Source organism: Panthera leo, chromosome A2 (genome assembly GCF_018350215.1).
Source record: "Panthera leo isolate Ple1 chromosome A2, P.leo_Ple1_pat1.1, whole genome shotgun sequence".
NCBI lineage: Eukaryota > Metazoa > Chordata > Mammalia > Carnivora > Felidae > Panthera > Panthera leo.
The window spans coordinates 54,564,924-54,585,908 of record NC_056680.1 but is presented as its reverse complement, the minus strand read 5'-3'; the positions used below and the strand labels follow the sequence as shown (position 1 = coordinate 54,585,908).

At 45.3% G+C, this 20,985-nt stretch overlaps 1 protein-coding gene and 1 long non-coding RNA gene across 3 annotated transcripts in view; one reads left to right on the top strand and one right to left on the bottom strand.

Moving 5' to 3' along the window:
- Positions 1 to 20,007, top strand: part of FGD5 (FYVE, RhoGEF and PH domain containing 5) — a 121,374-nt gene extending 101,367 nt beyond the window's left edge. For both annotated transcript variants that reach the window (XM_042911423.1, XM_042911415.1), the window contains exons 12-21: positions 50 to 118; positions 4,047 to 4,130; positions 5,224 to 5,303; positions 6,935 to 7,034; positions 7,375 to 7,512; positions 7,988 to 8,117; positions 8,942 to 9,072; positions 14,422 to 14,550; positions 19,400 to 19,554; positions 19,910 to 20,007. In XM_042911423.1, the coding sequence (XP_042767357.1) occupies positions 50 to 118; positions 4,047 to 4,130; positions 5,224 to 5,303; positions 6,935 to 7,034; positions 7,375 to 7,512; positions 7,988 to 8,117; positions 8,942 to 9,072; positions 14,422 to 14,550; positions 19,400 to 19,554; positions 19,910 to 19,946 (1,053 nt within the window). In that variant the 3' untranslated portion in view covers positions 19,947 to 20,007. The remainder of the gene's footprint in view (positions 1 to 49; positions 119 to 4,046; positions 4,131 to 5,223; positions 5,304 to 6,934; positions 7,035 to 7,374; positions 7,513 to 7,987; positions 8,118 to 8,941; positions 9,073 to 14,421; positions 14,551 to 19,399; positions 19,555 to 19,909) is intronic.
- Positions 8,127 to 10,740, bottom strand: LOC122204194. The gene is made up of 3 exons (XR_006195542.1): positions 10,202 to 10,740; positions 8,910 to 9,032; positions 8,127 to 8,228 (listed from the first exon to the last, which is right to left on the bottom strand). It is a non-coding gene; the product is annotated as an uncharacterized LOC122204194 (long non-coding RNA).
- Positions 20,008 to 20,985: the final 978 nt, after the last annotated feature.

Sequence of the window (20,985 nt, the reverse complement as noted above, 5' to 3'; positions counted from 1 at the left end):
TCTTCTTGGGCATCAGCCTGACTTCTCAGGTCTGCTTCTGTCCCCACAGGAGTTCCTGAAGGAAGGGACACTGATGAAAGTAACAGGGAAAAGCAGACGGCCCCGGCACCTGTTCCTGGTAAGTACCTGGTGCCCAGCCAAGCCCCAGGACTGTCAAATTTTGTGAAATTTTCTTGGGTCATTATTCAAAGGCAACTGGAGTGGGGGGTGGGGGGCCTAGAACAGAGCCGAATATTTAGGCTGAAGATCATTCTACAGAGCTGAGCTTTCCAGAGGTCTGAGGGCTTAACCATTGCCAACCACAGTCCTTCCCTCATTTATTATTTGAACGATTTTAAATGGAATGTTGCCAAAATTTAATTGCCTGTGTCCCTATTTCAAACATCCTAACACTGGGAAATTCTTACACTGGAGATAGCTGTTCAACCGCCTTATCTAACACTCGCGAAAGCTGAGATCTAGAAGGGGGAGTTTCCTGGGCCAGATCTCCCAGCAGGTTGGTGGCAGAGGCCCAGAAGGGAACCAGGGTTGTGACCCCAGTCTAGCACTTTCTCCACTGTGCACAAGACAGAGTACAGTGTAACATTTCTGATGATTTGCAGCCACAGTCTGGAATACCAGGGAATGTCCAGGCCTGTTGCATGGTAACATCATCCTCTGTGGCTGTTGAGCTACAAGCAATAATTTTCCCCAATCCTATGGCCCAAAATTGTTTTGCTTTTTAAGTTCTTCTACCTGCTGGGTGTAATTTTCTCTGTTCTTCATGATTTTAACTTTCATTTTTTGTTACTGTCAGTCAAGGCTGCCCTTAAGAGCCTCTTATACTTTGTTAGGATTGTGTGAGAAGTAATAATAAACAGGCTGTAAGTGTCTAAGAACTCTGTTTCAGATATTTACTGAGCACCTCCTATGTGCTGGGCACTGGAAACAAAGAGATAAAGTCTCATGCTGTGCCGTCAACCTTCGGTGTCTAATGTAACTACCGAGTTATGAGCATGACATGGACAGAACCTCAGGTCTATGGGAGCAAAGAGGGAGGTCAACGAGAGTCAGGGAATAAAAAGATGGACAATAGCGTCAGCAGCACTGATGTTTGTTATATGTTCACTGGTGCTACACACTGTGCTAAGTATATGTTTCCTGGAGAAATGGTACCTAGTTAAGCCCAGAAGGAAGGGTAAGAAGTCTGTCCTTCCCCCCTCCCTTTCTCCCCATTTTTCTGTCTCTCTTCCCTCCCTCATGTTCCCTCCAGCGTCTAGTTGGCTTCACCGTGGCCTTTCCCTCACTCATCTCCATGCTGGGCCTGGGTCTCTCATATCCCTTCATTATTATTAGGCCATAGCTCCTGCTGAATCTGGGTCCCCTTCTTTGCTCTGTCTTAGCATAGGACCTTCATAAATATCACCTAGAGAGAGAGATGGGAGGAGGATACACAGGTTCCTGAACCAGGAAGAGCCGTGATAAACACACGTAAGAATTTTTCTTCCTCATAGGTACCAGTTTCATAAAGTAATTGTAACTGTAGAACAAAGTCAGGGCCTCTGCCCACCAATGCAATGCACAGGGGTTTCAGTAATGCTACAGAGTGGTTCCCACCATGACCCCAAGCGATAGGTGGGGTTCCCCACTGGTGGCTCATTATTGTGAGAGATTCCCCTTTACTCCTCCATGAAGGATTCCTCTCCGTTCCTCCAAATCGGGCTATAAAATACCTGCTTTGAAGAAGAGAACTGTGGGCAATCAGGAGGCAGCCTGGTTCTGACCACACATAAAACCCCAGGGTGCTAATGGCAGTTGCCATGGCAGCAGGTGCCTGAGGGGCAGCTGCAAAAAGGCAGGGACTGTTCTGATGAGTGACACAAGCCAGTTCCCCAGGGTGGGCAGGCTTGTGAGCAAGGCTCTGTGCCCAGGTTTGGTCACTGTCCCGAGATGGGGCAAGAACTCAACTGCGTGGCCACCCCCCACACACCACACCTGAACACACTGGAGGCACATTCATTTGCTGATGACCCTGACTCTGCCACTTACAAGCTTTGTGCCTGTGAGCAGGTTGTCTAAGCTGTCTGTGAAATGAGGATGATAATAATGGTGCCTGCCTGATGGGATTGTTGGAGGCATGAATTGAGATCAGGGTGCTTGGCCCAGGAGCTGGCACAGAGTGAGTGTCCAGTAGGACAGTAGCTCTTGTCATTATTAGAAGGGCAGAGCTGAAAGGGTCTTTGAAGGTTCCTCTGATCTGGGGGGTCAGCCTGACACCTGTTTTTGTTAATAAAGGTCTATGGGAACACAGTCTCATGCGTCTCTTAGTGGATTGTCTGTGAATGCTTTTGGGCTACAATGACTGAGTTGAATAGTTGTGACAGAAACTGTATGACCTGCAAAGACTTAAATATTTACTATCTAGCCCTTTATTAAAAGTTTTATGGCTCCTGGTCTACTCCAACTCTGGTTAGAGACAGTGAGGTCCAGAGAGAGGAAGGGTTTGCCTGAGCCCACCTAGCGGCTCTGTGTCCAAGCCAGGTGTCCCAAACTGCTCTTGTTGGCATATTGGGATGTTGGGATCCTAAGAGCTGGAGGCAGGAAGCCTCATCTATTCTTTTCCCTCCCTCAGCAGACTCTCTACAGGGAGAGGAAGTGCTAATCCTGAGTTCTTGCTCTGTTTCAGCCCCTTAGATGCCTTGTCCTGTTCAGTCCTTGCAACACCCCTAGTTTACACTGGCTCCTATGTTCAGTGGGCTCACTGGGGCCATTCTCTGTCTCGGCATCTGTAATATGGTAGGGGCAGCAATGACCCCTTCTTTGCAGGGAGGAAGCTGGGGCTCAGAGAGAGAGAAATGGCCTGTCCACAGTCACACAGCTGCTACAGAGCAGAGTGAAGATTGACATGTCTTTTCAAACTGTAAACCTTTTATCTAAACAGATACGCTCTCCCCTAAGGAGGTGAGGGGACTTGCACTATGTTCCTTCTGGTCTGCCTTGCATGGGGGCAAGGAGCTTCAATTGTTCAGTTAGCAAATATTAATTGAGTACCTACTGTGGTCACTGGAGGTACCCCAGTGACCAGGACCCACCAGCTTTCTATGCTCAAGGAGCTTCCTCCCTCCCTCTCTCTCTTCCTTCCTTGACTATACTTTTACGGAGTCTTCATTTACAGAGTAAAATGCATCAATCTTAAGTGTACATATCTGCCTATTGACTAATGTGTATCATTGTGTAACCACCCTCTGGATCAAGATACAGAATATTTCTTTTTTTTTTTTTTAATGTTTATTTATTTTTGAAGGAGAGAGAAACAGAGTGTGAGCTGGGGAGGGGCAGAGAGAGAGGGAGACACAGAATCCCAAGCAGGCTCCAGGCTCTGAGCTATCAGCACAGAGCCCAATGTGGGGCTTGAACCCATGAACCGTGAGATCACGACCCGAGCCGAAGTCAGCGCTTAACCAACTGAGCCATCCAGGCGCCCCAAGATACAGAATATTTCTTGAATGTTCCCCTGTGCCTCTTAGCACTCACTTCCTCCACCCCCTGTTTGGGCAACCACTGGCCTAATTTCCATCACTACAGGTTAGCTTTGCCTGATCTGGCACTTCATATAAATGTTATAAAGCAGTATATCCTCCTCTGTGTCTGGCTTCTTTCACTTGGCATGTCTTCGAAATTCATCCATGCTCTCGTGTGTACCATCAGTTCCTTTTGGTTGCTACGTAGTACTCCACAGTGCTACCTTGTTCTTTGATGCAGTCACCTGTTGAGTAGACATTTGGGTCATTTCCACTATGTGGCTCTTATGAATAAAGCCTCTGTGAACATTCCTGCACTTGACTTTTTGTGGACATCTGCATTTATTTCCTCTTTAAGTTTCTACCTAGGAGTGGAATTTCAGGGAAAGGACTCACATTTTAGCTCAGAGTGGTTCTGCTCTCCTGTGGGGGGTCACTGGGGAATGCAGGATGCCTCTGCTCCCCAGAGGTCAGTGATCCTCCAGGAGACACCCTACGTAGCCTTCTGGGGTCAAGACACGTCTGATGGGATTTCCTTCTCCCCAGATGAGCGATGTGCTCCTATACACGTATCCCCAGAAAGATGGGAAGTACCGGCTGAAGAACACGTTGTCAATGGCCAACATGAAGGTAAATGCTTGGTGTTAAGCACCCTGTTGGGTGGGTGGAGGGAGACCCCAGGGGAGGAGAGATAGCATCCCCGCTTCTAGGAGCCCACATGCCAGTGGGACCAGTGGGAAGAGGCAGCCCCAAGGAAACAGCGTTACATTGTGGGTTACAGCAGGAGAGGGGGGAGGGTAGGAGGACTACCTGGAGGAGGGGCGCTGAGTCCCTTATGGTAGATAATATTTGGACAGATGGGGAAGAGGAAAAGGCATCCTAAAAAAAGGGAAATTCATAAGGAAACCCTTGGAGGCAGGAAACAAAGTGGGGGTATGGCAAAGTTTTTTAAATTGTGGTAAAATATACATAACATAAAACGTACCTGTTAACCATTTTTAAGCATACAGTTTAGCGGCATTACGTACATTGACACTGTTGTGCAACCATCACCACCATTCATTTCTAGAACTTTTTTATCATCCCTAGATGAAACTCTCCCCATTGAACACTAACTCCCTATTCCTCCAGCCCCCTACCCCTGGCACCCACCATCCTACTTTCTGTCTCTAGGAATTTGCTCTAGATAATTCACATGAGTAGAATCATACAGTATTTGTCTTTTTGTGACTGGCCCATTTCAGCACAGTGTCCTCAAGGTGAGTTCATGTTGCAGCCTGTGTCAGAATTTCCTTACTTTTTTATGGTTTAATGATATTCTGTTGTACATATAGACCATTTTTGTTTTTCCATTCATCCATAGATGGACACTTGAGTTGCTTCCACCTTTTGGCTATTGTGAATAATGCTGCTATGAACGTGGTGTACGGGGATCTCTTTGAGACCCTGCTTTCAATCCTTTTAGGTGCATACCCACTTTCTTAGGGGTGGATGGGTGCCTACGGACCACACAGTTGGAGCCGGCACTCCCCTCTCCACACACACACACACACACACACACACACACACACACACACACAGCCTGTACCATCAAACAAAAGTTTACCCTTTGCAGATGAGGAAACTCAGGCTCAGAGAGGGACAGTGGTAGGACCAAGAGAAGAATCCAGTCTGTGGTTGCCCCTCCCTGCCCCTGCCCTGAGGGGCTGCTTTGGTTTTCCAGGTCAGCCGCCCTGTGATGGAGAAAGTGCCCTATGCCCTAAAGATTGAGACTTCCCAGTCCTGCCTGACTCTATCTGCCAGGTATGGGGAAGTGGGTAGAGGGAGGGTCTGGGGGATAGGGACACAGGATTTTATAGGTGTTAAAGTTTGGAATAACAAGCTGAATGAGTCATTTCTATTTTGGTATTATTTTGGGTCTAAGGACTTATTTTCTAGAGCCTCTTCTTTTAAATACAATAATAACAATATCTCATGTTTGTAAAAGTCTATGGATTATTGATTGGGTCTTTACAGTAATGCAAGTAAAGAAGTTAAGGTGAGCAAAAAATGCATTGTGCACCTTAGTTCATAAAGTGGTCAGCTTTTAGGCTTTGATGCCCGGAGATTGAGAGAAAAACATAATGAGTGAGCATTCATCATTTGCCTTTCCCTGGTTTGGGGGTGTGGCCTTTTTCTCAGAAGGGTCTGTGTTTTCTCCAGGCCTTCAGGCTGCCCAGGGACCCTGCCTCACTCACTATGGGCAGCAAAAGAGCTTCCCCCTCCCTCTTTCAGGGCAAGGCCAGCTCCAGCTCTCTGGGCTCAGAAACCAGGGAGGTGTGGCTTCTGCTGGGGCCACTGTGGGCACTGTGGGGGCTGAGACAGGGTCACAAAGGCATGGATGTCTCCCCTCACAGCTGAAATGTGACCCTGGCAGGAGGCAGCAATGCCCTCTGTGTGGGGTAGTGCACATCACGTTCTCATGCAGACGCATTTGCTCATTTAGCATTTATTAGCCACTCCTCAGTGCCAGGCCCTGTGCTGAGGACACAAGATTTAAACCTTGATGTGCTCAGGGAGAAGCTCACATTAAGGGCGGGAGAGTTGTGTACCAGTTACAACGTAGAGCATAACTGCAGTAATAGTTAAGTGTTGATGACACGAGTAGCATGCACTGGGCACCTGCCCGGTCTCAGGCACCTCCTCTGACCCCATCGCCACCCTACCCACCCCCTACCCCCTGTCCATCCCTCCCAGGCCAAAGGGATGCCTTATCCTGGCTTTCCTGGGGCAGACCACACACTTACGCAAGGTGGGAGCGACACCTAGTGGGTCCTGGGAGAATTTCCACCACTCTGCCTCTTGGGGCAGAGCTCAAAGCTCAGGCAACCCTGAAGGGCAGGGTGTGGAGTGGGAATTTGGGAAGTCATCTTGTTGGGGAGGGGGTGTCTGGGAAGCTATGTGGGAAAATGAGGAGGAAGATGGAGAGACGAGGATGTTGATATTTTCCAACTTCACCTAGCCATCCCCTCCCCATGTGCACAGCCCTCTGCACCCTGTCCCCTGTCCCTCCTCAAGTGTGGGACTCTCTACACCTCCCTAATGCCCCTTGCTTTTGCATGGTGCTTTGCCATTAACAAAGTCCACCCATGTCCCACATGTCATTTCTTCCCACAACAGTACTGGGAGTTAGAGGGATAGTGTTGACAGTGCCATTTACAGGTAAAGAAGCAGGCCCAGAGGACAGCTAGCATGCCCTGGCCACCCTTCTAGTAGATGGAGGTGCTGAGTTACGATCCTAGGCTGATCTGGCAGGTGGCCAGTGCTCGGTGGGATTTCAGACACTGACAGGCACAGCCAGGGGAAATGTGGGGGGACTTGATCTACACTGAGAAGCAGAGGCAGAGCTGCCGTGCACACCTGCATGCCTTGTTCATGCCAGCTTGTGTCCACAGCTCCTGTGCTGAGCGAGATGAATGGCACAGCTGTCTGAGTAGAGCCCTCCCTGAGGATTACAAGGCCCAGGCTCTGGCTGCCTTTCACCACAGTGTGGAGGTGAGTGGAGGGCCCTGAGACCCACCTGATGCCAGTCTCCCAGCCCTGGGTTTCCCTGGGCACCCATACACCCAGGAGGACTCTCAGCTCCTTTCATCACACCCCTTCTCCTTCCCTTCCCACCACACTCCCCCATAGCCAGGCAGTCACTGTGCAGCCCAAATACAGCACTTCCCGTTGGCTCTGTTTCTGACCCAGGGTTAGGATCCTGAAAGCCACCATGGGGTGGAGGGGGTTGTAGAATTAGGATCTACCCTACACGTACACATCCTGTACAGGAAAGAGGGCACCCATCTAGCTATCTCCTGACCACAATGCTCACCCGACTCCTTTGTTCCAGATACGGGAGAGGCTGGGGGTCAGCTTGGGGGAGAGGCCCCCCACCCTGGTGCCTGTCACACATGTTATGATGTGCATGAACTGTGGCTGTGACTTCTCCCTCACCCTGAGGCGTCATCACTGCCACGCCTGTGGCAAGGTGAGTTACCTCATCTGGGTGAGTGTGTACATAGAGTCGTGTGGGGTTGGCTGTGAGGGATATCCAGCAGCTACTGAGTGTCAGGCCCAGGGAAGGGTGTTTTTACACCAACCCTGCGAGGTAGAGATTGTTAATACCCATTTTACTGATAGTCTCAAACCAGGGCTCCAAATCCCATTTCACTATACCACCGTACTCCCAAAAGACAACCATAGCACACGTGGTTATTGTCCCAGGAGAAAACGTATCACGTCCTGGTTAAGGACTCATCAGAAAAACTGATAAAAACACTTGCACAGAAACTCTGTACCTTCACAATGGAAAACCAGGGGGATCCGACACAGTTCTGTGCTCAGAACACGGGGTCCCTGGAGAGGTGGGGTGGGGGGGGTTGGCAGAGGGGAGGGGATGCTGGCCCTCTGCACATGCAGAGGGTGAGAACCATTCCAATGTGTGTCCCCAACTGGGCCTGCAGATCGTGTGCCGGAATTGTTCGAGAAACAAGTACCCCCTGAAGTACCTCAAGGACCGGATGGCCAAGGTCTGTGATGGCTGCTATGGGGAGCTGAAGAAGAGGGGCGGGGATGTCCCAGGCATGATGAGAGGTAACCTGGGGACACCATCTCCGTTCTTCCAGGTGGCCCACGTGGCTTCTCGCCGGCCCGTGGTTGGTACCTGAAACCACTTTTCTGGGGAGGCTCCGAACAAAAGCAGTCCTGAAGGAAGAAAGAGGGGTTTAAATCATACCTGGGGGACCATTTCCAAAAATAGTGGTTCCACAATAAATCAATAGGCACTGCCAGAGGAAGCGTTCTGCAGGCAGCTAAGCTTGGGAAACGCTGGGTCAGTGCATCTCTGTGAAGGGGACGGTAGGCGTGGTGACTCATGTTACTTTGCCATAGCGGCCCTCTTTTTGAAAATGTTCTGTAGGCCTGTGTTCTATGGGACTTTTTCAGGATAAGGATTGTAAGACGGATAGCAGAGGAGTTGTGGATCAGGGAAGGGCTGAGGGCTCTTTGATTGAGAAAGGAACCTGGGGAAGCTGTGCTAGCCCTTGAGAGACTGTGCTCAGGGTCCAGGCTTTGTCCAAGCAGGGTCAGGCCAGAGGGACAGCAAGTGTATCCTGGACCTAAAACCAAAGATTTCTCCTCTCTGGAGCCCCCCGAGGCCATCACAGAGGACAGCCCAGGTGAAGAAGGGATAGCCAGCACCCAGAAAAAGCCTTCCTTCTTGGCTCCCATGGCCTTTGTGTCAGTAGATAGAGTGTGCCTGTTCTTCTGGTCACACCTAACCCCCATCATGAAGCTGATTTCCATTGCAGAAGGGACCAGGAGCTCTAATTTTACAGGAATTGGCATTCCAAAGCAAGATGCATGCCTGTCTGCATGGACACTCACCTCCATTCCTCTATGGCTTGTCTTGGTTACAGAGCGGCCCGTGAGCATGAGCTTTCCCCTGTCCTCCCCACGCTTCTCGAGCAGTGCCTTCTCGTCCGTCTTCCACAGCATCAACCCCTCAACCTTCAAGAAGCAGAAGAAAGTTCCTTCAGCCCTGACTGAGGTAAGGCAGGTAGACTGCCTGTGTGGGAGGCAAGGGATTTAGAAGGTTCATGGCCTTCCTCGGACAGGGTCAGAACCTGCCCCAGGCTGACTGAACTTTACAGGACAAAGAGAATTCCTAACATGAGACATTCTAGCTACAAGGAGTAACTCACCACTAACAGGGCCTGTCTTCTGGGCGTGACTGAGAACATGTCTGGTTGGTGGCAGAAGGCAGGACCCCAAATGGTTGTGGATGGTGCTAGAAGCCTTTCCCATTCCTCTCTCCCCTTCTCCCCTCCAAGTGTTTCTTTTTTTCTCCTTACTTTCTTTCCTGTCTCATAGCCTGGACCAGGTCAGGTCCCCAGCAGTGGTGCACAGATCACTGGGGCTCTTCTGACTAAAACAGCTACAGTCCTGACTTCGCCCTCCCCGGCAGGCCCTTGGAACTGTGCCATCCACTCAGCCTGTGGGTCCCAAATGGCCTCAGGTGCTGAGCCTCCTGGAGGGTGTGGGACTCTGTGCAGGAAACCTCAGCATTGGTTAAACTCAAGTCCGTTCTGTAAGGAGGGCCAGATTCTATGTTTATATTCTGATCACAACCACAAACAAATGTGTGCCCGTGAATATACAAGCTGTCAAAAGATCATGATCAGCTGTTTCCAAGTTTTTGCATTAATATTCATTATTGAGTAGCTGGTGGCAAGGGTTTTAAGAAGTGTTAGGGTATGAAATATTTAAAGAGGTACTGTTCTATTCATTAACTTAATACCTTTGCATATTAAAAATCTTGGGAATAACACATACGTGGTAAAAAAAATTTTTTTCAGAACACAAAGGAATACCTGAAAAAACGTACGTTTTTCTCTCCCTCCCTGAACTCCTCCAGTCCCACCACCCCCAGAAGTAACCATGAAGTTTCTTATGGATCCTTCCAGAAATTTTAATGCATATACATAATAAAGATGCACATTCATAGATCCTCTTTTTTTTTTTTATCCGAAATACAACAAGTTGTACTAAATCTTCTGTACATTTTCACACTTCATTTCTCTTAACTATCATTCCACACTTGCTGACACATACAGATCTCATACGTTTTACATCGTGTGGTTGTAAATCATCCCTTTCCAGTAATTAGAAAAGATCACCTCTCACTCCTGCTGTGGTGGCTCACAGAACCCGAGTATTCCACGGGCACAGAGTTTGAGAACCACTGCTCTTAGCCTTCCAGAGTCGAGCAGCTCTGATGCTGGTGCCTTTGGTAATTTTTGCTTGAAGTGACAACCTTTTTATTATCCAGCAAAGATTACACTTAGTGGGATTTGCAGCAGCCCCAGGAGAAATGTGCCCCACCCTACCCTCCACTGCCCTGTCCCCTTCCCCCAGGAGCACCATCTCCGCAGCAAGCCCTACTCCCCATGAGAAAGTCTGCAGAAATGCTGCCTCCTGAGCATCTGCCAGAAAGGGAGGTTGCAGAATCGGTTTCTTCCAATGTGTTCTGTCCACTCTGCCTTTCCTCACTCTGTGAGCTGCCCCAGCAGGGCAAGTGCCGGGAGAGAAAGCTCGTGTCTGGTTCTAGGAGTCCTGGAACCTGTGGCGGAGACAGGCTCCTTTCCTGATACTTCTCAAAACAGCCCAGGCTGGTGGTGGCCTCCTTTCCCTTCAGTAAAGTTCATCGGCCTTCAGAGTACTTGCCAAGAGATCCAAGTTCTTATCTTCTCTTCAGCTGAGTAGGGATTTGACCTTTGGTAGATACCTCCATGCCTCCAGGCCCATCTGTAAAATGGGAAAGTCAGATTAAATTATTTCCAAACCTGGCCTTCTTTCTCCAATAGTAAGATTAGTATTTATGAGCAGTTCCTGTAGGCCAGGCACTATACCTGTCAGGCACCTGTCTTGTGTCATTTAATCCCAGTTGTAATAACAGGGAAACTGAGACTTCAAAGAAGTAATTGCCCACATTGCCCATCAAATAACTGGGAGAACCTGGACTGGAGCCCCAGACTGGTATTACTCTACACCTGTGTTCTGAACCTCCACATAAAGACTGTGCAACAGACAAGTACTGCCTCTAACAACAACAGCAGTTAACATTCCCCATTAGGCAGACCTTGTAAGTAAACATTAAAAAGAGGATCCAGGGGCGCCTGGGTGGCTCAGCCGGTTAAGCATCCGACTTAACTCAGGTCACGATCTCGAGGTCCGTGAGTTCGAGCCCCGTGTCGGGCTCTGGGCTGATGGCTCAGAGCCTGGAGGCTGCTTCCGATTCTGTGTCTCCCTCTCTCTCTGCCCCTCCCCCATTCATGCGTTGTCTCTCTCTGTCTCAAAAATAAATAAACGTTAAAAAAAAATTATTAAAAAAAAAAAAGAGGATCCATCTTTAAGATCCATCCTCTTATCCTTTTAGTATAAGAGATAAGTTTAAAAGTATAAGAATCAATGTTTTGAACATGTATGTGTGGAGTTTTTTAAAGTTTTTCTTTAAATTCCAGTTTACAGCATAATATTAGTTTCAGGTATACAATATAGTGATTCATTACTTACATACAACACCTGGGGCTCCTCATGACCAGTGCCCTCCTAATCTCCATCACCTATCTCCCCTATTCCTCTACCCACCTCCCCTCCGGTAACCATCAGTTTGTTCTATGTAGTTAAGAGTTTGTTTCTTGGTTTGTCTCTTGTTTCCCCCTTTGCTCATTTGTTTTGTTTCTTAAATTCCACATATGAAAGAAATCGTATGGTATTTGTCTTTTCTGACTTATTTCACTTAGGATGATACTCTCTAGCTCCATCTGTGTTGTTGCAAATGGCAAGATTTCGTTCTTTTTCATGGCTAATATTCCATTGTATGTGTATACCACTTCTTTATCCATTCATCTAGTGTGATTGATAGATGGTAGGATAGTCCTATTTTTAACTTTTTGAGGAACCTCCATTCTGTTTTCCAGAGTGGCTGTACCAGTTTTCCTTCCCACCAACAGTACACAAGGGTCCCCCTTTCTTCACATCCTTGCCAACACCTGTTGTTTCTTGTGTTGTTGAGTTTAGCCATTCTGACAGGTGTATGATGTTATCTCATTGTGGTTTTGTTTTGAATTTCCCTGATGGTAAGTGATGATGAACCTCTTTTCACATGTTTGTTGGCCACATGTATGTCTTCTTTGGAGAAATGTCTGTTCAAGTTTTCTGCCCATTTTTTAATTGGGTTATTTGTTTTCTGGGTGTTGATTTGTATACATTCTTTATATATTTTGAATACTAACGCTTTATTGGATGTCATTTGCAATATCTTCTCCCATTCAGTAGGTTGTATTTTAGTTTTATTGATTGTTTCCTTTGCTGTGCAGAAGCTTCTTATTTTGAAATAACTCCAATAGTTTATTTTTGCTGTTGTTTCCCTTGCCTCAGGAGACATACCTAGAAAGAAGTTGCTATGGCCAATGTCAAAGAAATTACTGCCTATGTTCTCCTCTAGGATTTTGATGGTTTCCTGTCTCACATTTAGGTCTTTTATCCATTTTGAATTTATTTTTGTGTGTGGTGTAAGAAAGTGATCCAGTTTCAGTCTTTTGCATGTTGCCATCCAGTTTTCCCAACACTGTTTGCTGACAGAAACAGTCTTTGTCCTATTGGATATTCTTTCCTGCTTTGTCAAAGATTAATTGACCATATAATTGTGGGCTCATTTCTGGGGTTTCTATTCTGTTACATTGATCTATGTTGTCTGTTTTTGTGCCGGTACCATACTTTTTTGATGACTACAGCTTTGTAATATAACTCAAAGTCTGGAATTGCAATGCCTCCAGCTTTGCTTTTCCATTTCAAGATTGCTTTGGCTATTTGGGGACTTTTGTGGTTCCATACAAATTTTAGGATTGTTTGTTCTAAGTCTGTGATATTTTGATAGGGATTGCATGAAATGTGTAGATTGCTTTGGGTAGTATAGACATTTTAGCAATATTTATTCTTCCAATCCATGAGCATGGAATGTCTTTCCATTTCTTTGTGTCTTCTTCAATTTTTTTATCATTATTCTATAGTTTTCAGAGTACAGGTCTTTAATCTCTTTTGTTAGGTTTATTCCTAGGTATCTTATTATTTTTGATGCAATAGTAAATTGTAAATGAGATTCTTTAATTTCTCATGCAACAGATTTCTATACAATGATTTTGTGTCCTGCAATTTTACTGAATTTATTTTATCATTTCTAGCAGGTATTTGGTGGAGTCTTTTGGGTTTTCTATGTTATAGTATCATGTCATCTGCAAATAGTGTAAGTTTTATTTCTTCCTTGCCAATTTGGATACCTTTTTTTGGTAAGTAATCTCTACACCCAACATGGATCTTGAACTCATGACCCTGAGATTGAGTCACATGGTCCACTGACTGAACCAGCCAGGCAACCCAGTTGGGATCCCTTTTATTTCTTTTTGTTATCTGATTGCTATGGCTAGGACTTCTAGTACTATGTTGCATAGAAGTAGTGAGAGTGGACATCCCTGTCTTGTTCCTGACCACAAAGGAAAAGCTCTCAGTTTACCCTATTTAGGATGACACTAGATGTGTGTTTTTCATGTGGCCTTTGTCAAGGCATGTTTCCTCTAAACCTACTGTGTTGAGGGTTTTTATCATGAAAAGATGTACTTTGTCAAATGCTTTTTCTACATCTATTGAACTAATCATATGGTTCTTGTTCTTTTATTTTGTTAATGTGATGTATTGTGTTGATTGATTTGCAAATGTTGAACTACCCTTAAAACATAGGAATAAATCCCACTTGATTGTGGTGAATGATTTTTTTAATATATTGTTGGATTCAGTTTGCTAGTATTTTGTTGAGGATTTTTGCATCTATATTCACCAGAGATATTTGGCCTGTAGTTCTCTCTTTTGGTGGTGTCTTTATCTGGTTTTGATGTCAGGGTAATGCTGGCCTCATAAAATGAATTTGGGAATTTTCCTTCCTTTTCTGTTTTTTGGACTAGTTTGACAAGAATAGGTATTAACTCTTATAAGAATCAGTTTTAGAGGGAAGAACCTTTCCCTCAAATATCTGCAGTTTCATGTTTTGGGGGCTTGGGAACTGGGGAGAGGGAGCCAAGAATCTGCAACACCACTCGGGACAGCACTCCCGAAGGCTGTTTTTGACTCTTGTGTTTCCTGGGTGCATTCAGTAAATCCTGTCTTAATCCCTGGTACTGTTTTGCTGCTTTTGAGGTACTGAATGTATCCTGAGACCTCATCCAAGTCTCAGATTTCAAGCAGTATAAACACTCTCTGCCAACTGGTTTGCAGTGTCACTTTAGCTCTGTCTGAACTATGCCTACCACCTGCTGTCCTGACCACTCTGCTTCCCTTCTGTCAGGTGGCCGCCTCCGGAGAGGGCTCTGCCATCAGTGGCTATCTCAGCCGGTGCAAGAAAGGCAAGAGGCACTGGAAGAAGCTCTGGTTCGTCATCAAAGGCAAAGTGCTCTACACCTATATGGCCAGTGAGGTAGTGGCAATTCTTGCTTTCTCTCTTCTCATCTGTGACGGCCCTCAGGTTAAGCTCACGCCTCAGAATGTCCATCTGGGCATGCACAACACCCTGTCACCTGCAGGGCCATGTGAGGCCGGGATGCTGTTCCCATGTCATACAAGTCTGTATCGAGCAATACCATGTGCTCAGTGCTGCTGTGGATACCCAACCACGTGTTGGTTCCAGATCTAAAGAATTGACCATTCCTCCATGGAGATAAGGCAGTACAGTGTGAGACCTGTGTGTGTACCCAGGTGGTTTGAATGTCACAGGCCCAGCATCCAGCACAAGCCAAGTACTCTATAAGAGCAGGCTGCTTTCTGCTCTCCACCCGGTTGTTTGGGACAGAACTCAACAGCTTAGAGAAAGCTACCACACTTTTGCTCTGTGCATTTCTTTTATCAGGGAGCTACATTGCTTCATGGTAACACTTGTACCAAATAAAACTTAAGTTTCTGTTTTTATAGATCATCTTACCTTTATGTCTTATAAAATGTAGGAGAGAGGGCCTTGGGAGTGAAGCTTGCTTCCAGAGTAGACAGGTGTGGGCTATGGTTATACAGCAGGGAGCTGTCTGGTCTTGACCCAGGCTGATTCTGTAGGATAGTTTGGAAGATTTCCATGTCCAGGCCTCACCATCTGGTGGCTTCCATGGGCTAAACCCAGTCTGAAAATTGGTCTTAGGGGCACCTGGGTGGCTCAGTCTGTTAAGCATCCAGCTCTTGATTTCTGCACTGACAGCACAGAGCCTGCTTGGGATTCTCTCTCTCTCCCTTTCTCTCTGCTCCTCCCCTGCTCTCTTTCTCTTTCTCTCAAAAATAAATGAATAATAATTAAAAAAAAAAAAAGCAAGAAAGAAAATGGGACTTGAATGTGCTTTACTGCAGAGGGTGTGTGCTTTATCCCAGGAGGATGTTCACATCAGCACAAGGCTGGCCTTTCTACCCTGACCCCGCCCCCCCTCCTCCCTGATGCTGGCCAGTGGGCAGAGGGCACTTCCTTTTTCAGGGCAGAAAGTTTCTCTCACAAAAGACCTGCAACTGTGATGGTTGCAGCCTGCTCCTTCCTCAGGGAATCCCAGAGGCTAGGAGGGACACAGACAGGCTTGGAGGGGGTACCCACTGTAGCCTGAGTGACTCAGGTGCTGTGTGAGCCAAGCCCTCACTGACATGTCCATAGAGGAGCAAAGGATTTTTGAGCTAGGGAGAATTTCGATCTTTCCAGAACAAACTGAAATGTGATACAATGTCCATCTGCAGCCCAGAGCATCTTCCAAAGTAGGTATTGCGCAGGACGCTCACAGGAGTTCTCTAAAAACTGGGTTCTGAGGGAACCTTGAGTAGGCAGTTCGTGGGACTGCCTCACAGGAGTGCTTCTCAGAATCTCTAATGTACCAAGGAGAGCTGTGGGTCTCTGAAATAAGGAGATTTCCCAAGCGGGCCTGACCATGGGCCCTTCCTCATGGAGCGTCTTGTGGAACCATTCCATCCCGTGGAACACTCTTTGGGAAGAAATGCAGGCTTAGACAGGTGAACAAAGGCCAGTGATGATTAAATAACCACCAAATAGAGGTGAGTCCTGTGTGAGAATGGAAAAGCCAGAGTCTCTAGGTCATGAGCAACAGTTGTCATGGAAGTGACACCCTAAGTTTGTTTTTTTAAATTTTTTTCATGTTTATTAATTTTGAGAGTGGGGGGAGTGGGAGAGGGGCAGCAAGAGAGGGAGAGAGAGAACCCCAAGCAGGCTCTGCACTGACAGCACAGAGCCTGATGCAGGGCTTGATCTCACGAACCTCGAGATCATGACATGAGCTGAAATCAAGAGTCAGATGCTTAACCAACTGAGCCACCCAGGCGCCCCCCCTCCCCCTGCTAAGTTGATAGATGGATTTTAAGTATGCTTCCAAAGTAGTTTTTTCTATAGAGAGGAACTTGTACAATTTCTTAGTAAGGTCATATCACTGATAGCACTAAGCTCTCAAATTCCATCAAAGAAAAAAGGTTTGATAAAACGGATAGCCAGTTTTCACTGTCTATACTACCATGAACCCCTGTCATGTACCTGTGTATCCCCACCTCATTCCCTTCCACCAGAGATTAGTTTTTCTCTTTCAGATCTTCATATAAATGGAATCTCATACAAATGTGATTTCTTCCATTCAGCATGATGTGTTTGAGATTCACCTGTGCTTTTGAATACAGCAGTAGGTTATTACATTTTATACTGAGTAGTATTCCATGTTGTGAACACATCACCATTTGTTTTCCCACTCATCAGTTGAAGGACGTTTGGGTTGTTTCCAGTTTTGGGTTGTAATGAACAAAGCCACTTTAAACTTTTATATACAGGTTTTTATGTGAAAATAGGTTTTTTTATTTCACTTGGGTAGACACCTACAATTGGAATTTCTGGATCATAGGAAGGTATATGTTTGGTTTATCAGAAATTACAGACCTTTTGCAAAATTATCTACCATTTTACATCCCCTCACATTTACATGTGAGATCTATGGTTGTTCCACATCTTTGTCAACACTTGGTATTGTCAGTCTTTAATTTACTAGTATCTCAGTGTGGTTTTAGTTTAAATTTCCATAATGACTAATGATATTGTTAATGTGCTTATTGGCTATTTATGGATTTCCCTTTGAGAAGCGTCTGTTCAGATCTCTTAGACAATTTTTTAAGTAGGTTGTCTTCTTATTGAGTTATAGGAGTTCTTTACATATCTTGGATACCAGTCTTTTGTCAGATAAATGTTTTGTGAACATTCTCTCCGTTTTTGGCTTGCCTGTGCATTTTCTTAATGAATGAATTTGTTCTGTTGTTTTGATGAACAGAAGTTTTTAACTTAACCAGATTTATCAGTATTTTCCTTTATGGCCACTGCTTTTCATATCATAAGAAACTTTTGTCTGCAGGTCACAAGTTGTTCCCCATATTTGTTTCTGACAACTTTAATGTTTCAGTTTTTACACTGAGGTCTATCTGAAATTAATTACTGAGTGTGGTGTGAGATAGGAGTTGAGGTTCATTTTTTTCCCAAATGGGTATCCAGTTATTTGAGCACAACTCATTAAAAAAGATTTTCCTTTCCTTATAGGATTATTTGGTCCCTTTGTTAAATATCAAATGGCTAAATACATTTGGACCTATCTCTGGGTTTTCTATTCTGTTTCACTGATAATATTTACCAATTCTTATGCCACTGCCTTACTACCTTAATCACTAGAACTTTATAGTAAGTCTTGAAGTCAGGTTGCATAAGCCTCCAACATTTTTCTTTTTAAAGATTGTTTGGAGTATTCTAGGTATTTTGTGTTTCCATGTAAACTTGTCAATTCTACCAAAAAGCCTAAGATTATGACGGGGATTGTTGAAGCAACTTGGGGAGAATTGGCATCTTAACGATATTAAATCTTCAAATCTATGAACATGGTTTAAATCTTCATGTATGTAGTTCTTTAATTTTTCCTTTTATGTTTTGGAGTTTTAGTATAGAGATCTTATACTTCTGTTCTTGCATTTGTGTTAACTTTATCACTATTTTATTTTTTAGATACTACTTTGTTGTTTTTCTTTTTGGATGCTATATTGAATGGCATTTATTTGCTAGTTACTTACTGCTAGTACACAGATATAAAAAAAATGATTATGCTGTGACCTTGCTAAATTATTGGTTCTAGTAGTTGTTTTATAATCAAACAGGCCCTTTGCAAGCATAGATCATTTAACTTCTTTTTCTTATCTTTATGTCTTTCTTCTTCTTGCTGTACTGCAGTGGCTAGGAACTCCAGTATAATTTTGAATTTAATTGGTGGGAGCGAGTACCCTCTTGCCTTATTCCCAATCTTAGAGGAAAAGCATTCAGTATTTCACTCTTAAGTAAGATGTTAGCTGTAGTTATTTTACGGATGCCCTCAGATTAAGGAAGTCCCCTTCTAATCCTAGTTTGCGGAGGTTTTTTTTTTTTAATCATGAATCGATATTGAATTTTGTCAGATTCTTTTTCTGGTCCAGCAGTCTTTGAAAATTGATTCCCTTTTATATACAACCTCAGCTCCCCCTCCTTCTCTTCCCACAGCCTTCTTAGCTAATTATATTTTAACTAATTGCTTAGCTAATTATATCTGTTTTTGTATGGTTTAATAAAGTATTTTATGAGAACGTATTTTTATATAAATATGTATGTATGAACATATCTATATATATATATAAATCTTTTTCCTCTGAGCACTGTGATTATAAGATCCATTTATGTTCTCTGTGTACATGTCATGAAATTGTTAGCAAGCTGATAGCACAGACACCCTGAGTGCTCCATATTGAGGCATTGTGAATGAGGGCATGGGGGAATGAGCACAGGGTATGTTATCGAAAGTACTAACGGAAAACAGAGTCACTGACTATTCGAGTCAGCCTGAAGAACGCAGTGTTAGAAGGTGGTCATGAGTCCAGTTCTGGCTCAGCCCCTTACTAAACTGTGTAATTAATCTTGGGGAGTTATTTACCTTCTCTGAGCCTCAGTTTCCTCTTGGAACAGGAGTGACACCTTCTTGTGAAAGATTCGGCATGATAATGTAAAGATGAAAATGCCTGGGCCCTAATAGGCTGTCACAGAATGTTAAGTTTCTTTCCCTCCTCGTGATTGGTCCTGGCAGGATCAGGGGTAAAGAGTATGTGTGTGGCTGGTCTAGAGTTGCCAAAGCATGCCCTACACAGAAGAGCGCATCGTGCATCTTAAATCAGAGGTAACGGTAAATGCTAAGCAGTTGACTGTGTGTTGTGTGGTGTTTACTATCAGTTTTCCCTTTTGCCCTCTGCAGGACACAGTGGCCATGGAGAGTATGCCCCTGCTCGGTTTCACCATTGCCCCAGAAAAGGAAGAGGGCAGCAGTGAAGTAGGACCTATTTTTCACCTCTACCACAAGAAAACCCTATTTTATAGCTTCAAAGCAGAGGATACCAATTCAGCTCAGAGGTACCCAAATAACTATCCTTGCCTCTCCCTCTGGAAGGAAACAAGTTGCTACCCAGGGCTTTGGATGCTCTCTGCTCCAGCCATCCTGTTCCATCAAATCCCTTTGGGCCACAGCAATGGAACTATCTGTTCCTGATCATGAGATTTTTTTAAGATTATCATGATTCGTTCATACAGGCATGCATTGATTCAGCAAGCCTTTACACTGTGTTCCAGACCTTTTGCTAAATGCTAGGCAACAAATATGAATATGACCTCCGGTAATAGTCACCTAGTCCACCTAGTCACATAAAGGTTCTGTGACCAGAGTCGCAGAGCCATGACACCTAAATGTTCCCTCTCCTCTGTTTTACAGGTGGATCGAGGCCATGGAAGATGCAAGTGTGTTATAGCAGTTATCAAGCATGTGGACTCAGAATAAACTCTTAGGTTGATATGTGGACCCTTCTAGAAGTCGATCTGTGTCTCCACTCATTGGGGCTCACATCTGGATTCAGCGTGGAGCCTAATCCTTTTTTGCTGTAACCCCCTCTCTCACCTTCACAAGTGGAACCCTTAAGGAATATTTATAAACCGCTCCTTTTCTGTTCTCATGTCTTCCACCCACCCGACTCCACCCCAACCCAGCAGAAACTATTTCCCTACCCAGTAGTGAGTTCAAGTTTAGTAACATGAAGACATGGAAACAATAGAAAAAGTACGATGCAGTACTTAGAAATGCAGGCTTTTTAGTGGAAACAAGCTTTTACAATTTTTACTGGTGGTAAACATGATCACTTGTCATAGCATTGACATCAGTGCCTCAGGTGAAACGAGAAACAACTGGTGAATAACAGCTACCCTCCTCGAAAGCACTTTATTGTTTTATTGAGCTACAACCTTCAGTTTTATGTTTTCCAAGTGATTTACTTAAGTAAGTAGCAGATGGAGCCCCGTGGACTAATTTGCCACCAGTTCTCAACAAGAGTATGTACAAGTGATTTGTGCAAAACTGGCTGGACCTTGCCAAGTGGGCTGGTGAGCGACACTTGGCCTGGGGGCGGAGGGGGGGGGGCGGGTGGCCGGGCAGGGGGTCCTCCTCGCTGCGGAAGCCACACTGGACTGAATAAGATGGCAAGGATTTTCTCCTCCATTTGATCATGCAACCTGTATACTGATATGACTTAATAAAGGAAGGACCCCCTCCTTCCCGGGGTGGTCCTCACACTACACCAGTGCTGGAAGCTCAGCTGCTGGCAGACCCAGCCCCCACCCTGTAGGTCGCTGCAAGCCTCTGAAGAGATAGGGTCTGCTTTAATTTATTGTGTGCCTTCCTGTGTCTACCCAACATGAGCTGACAGCGTTGTGTCTATAAGAACCTGTGCTTGTTTTCATCACGGCTATCCTCCAGCTATCCTTCGGCTGTACTACCGAAGAGAAAGAGATAGGAAG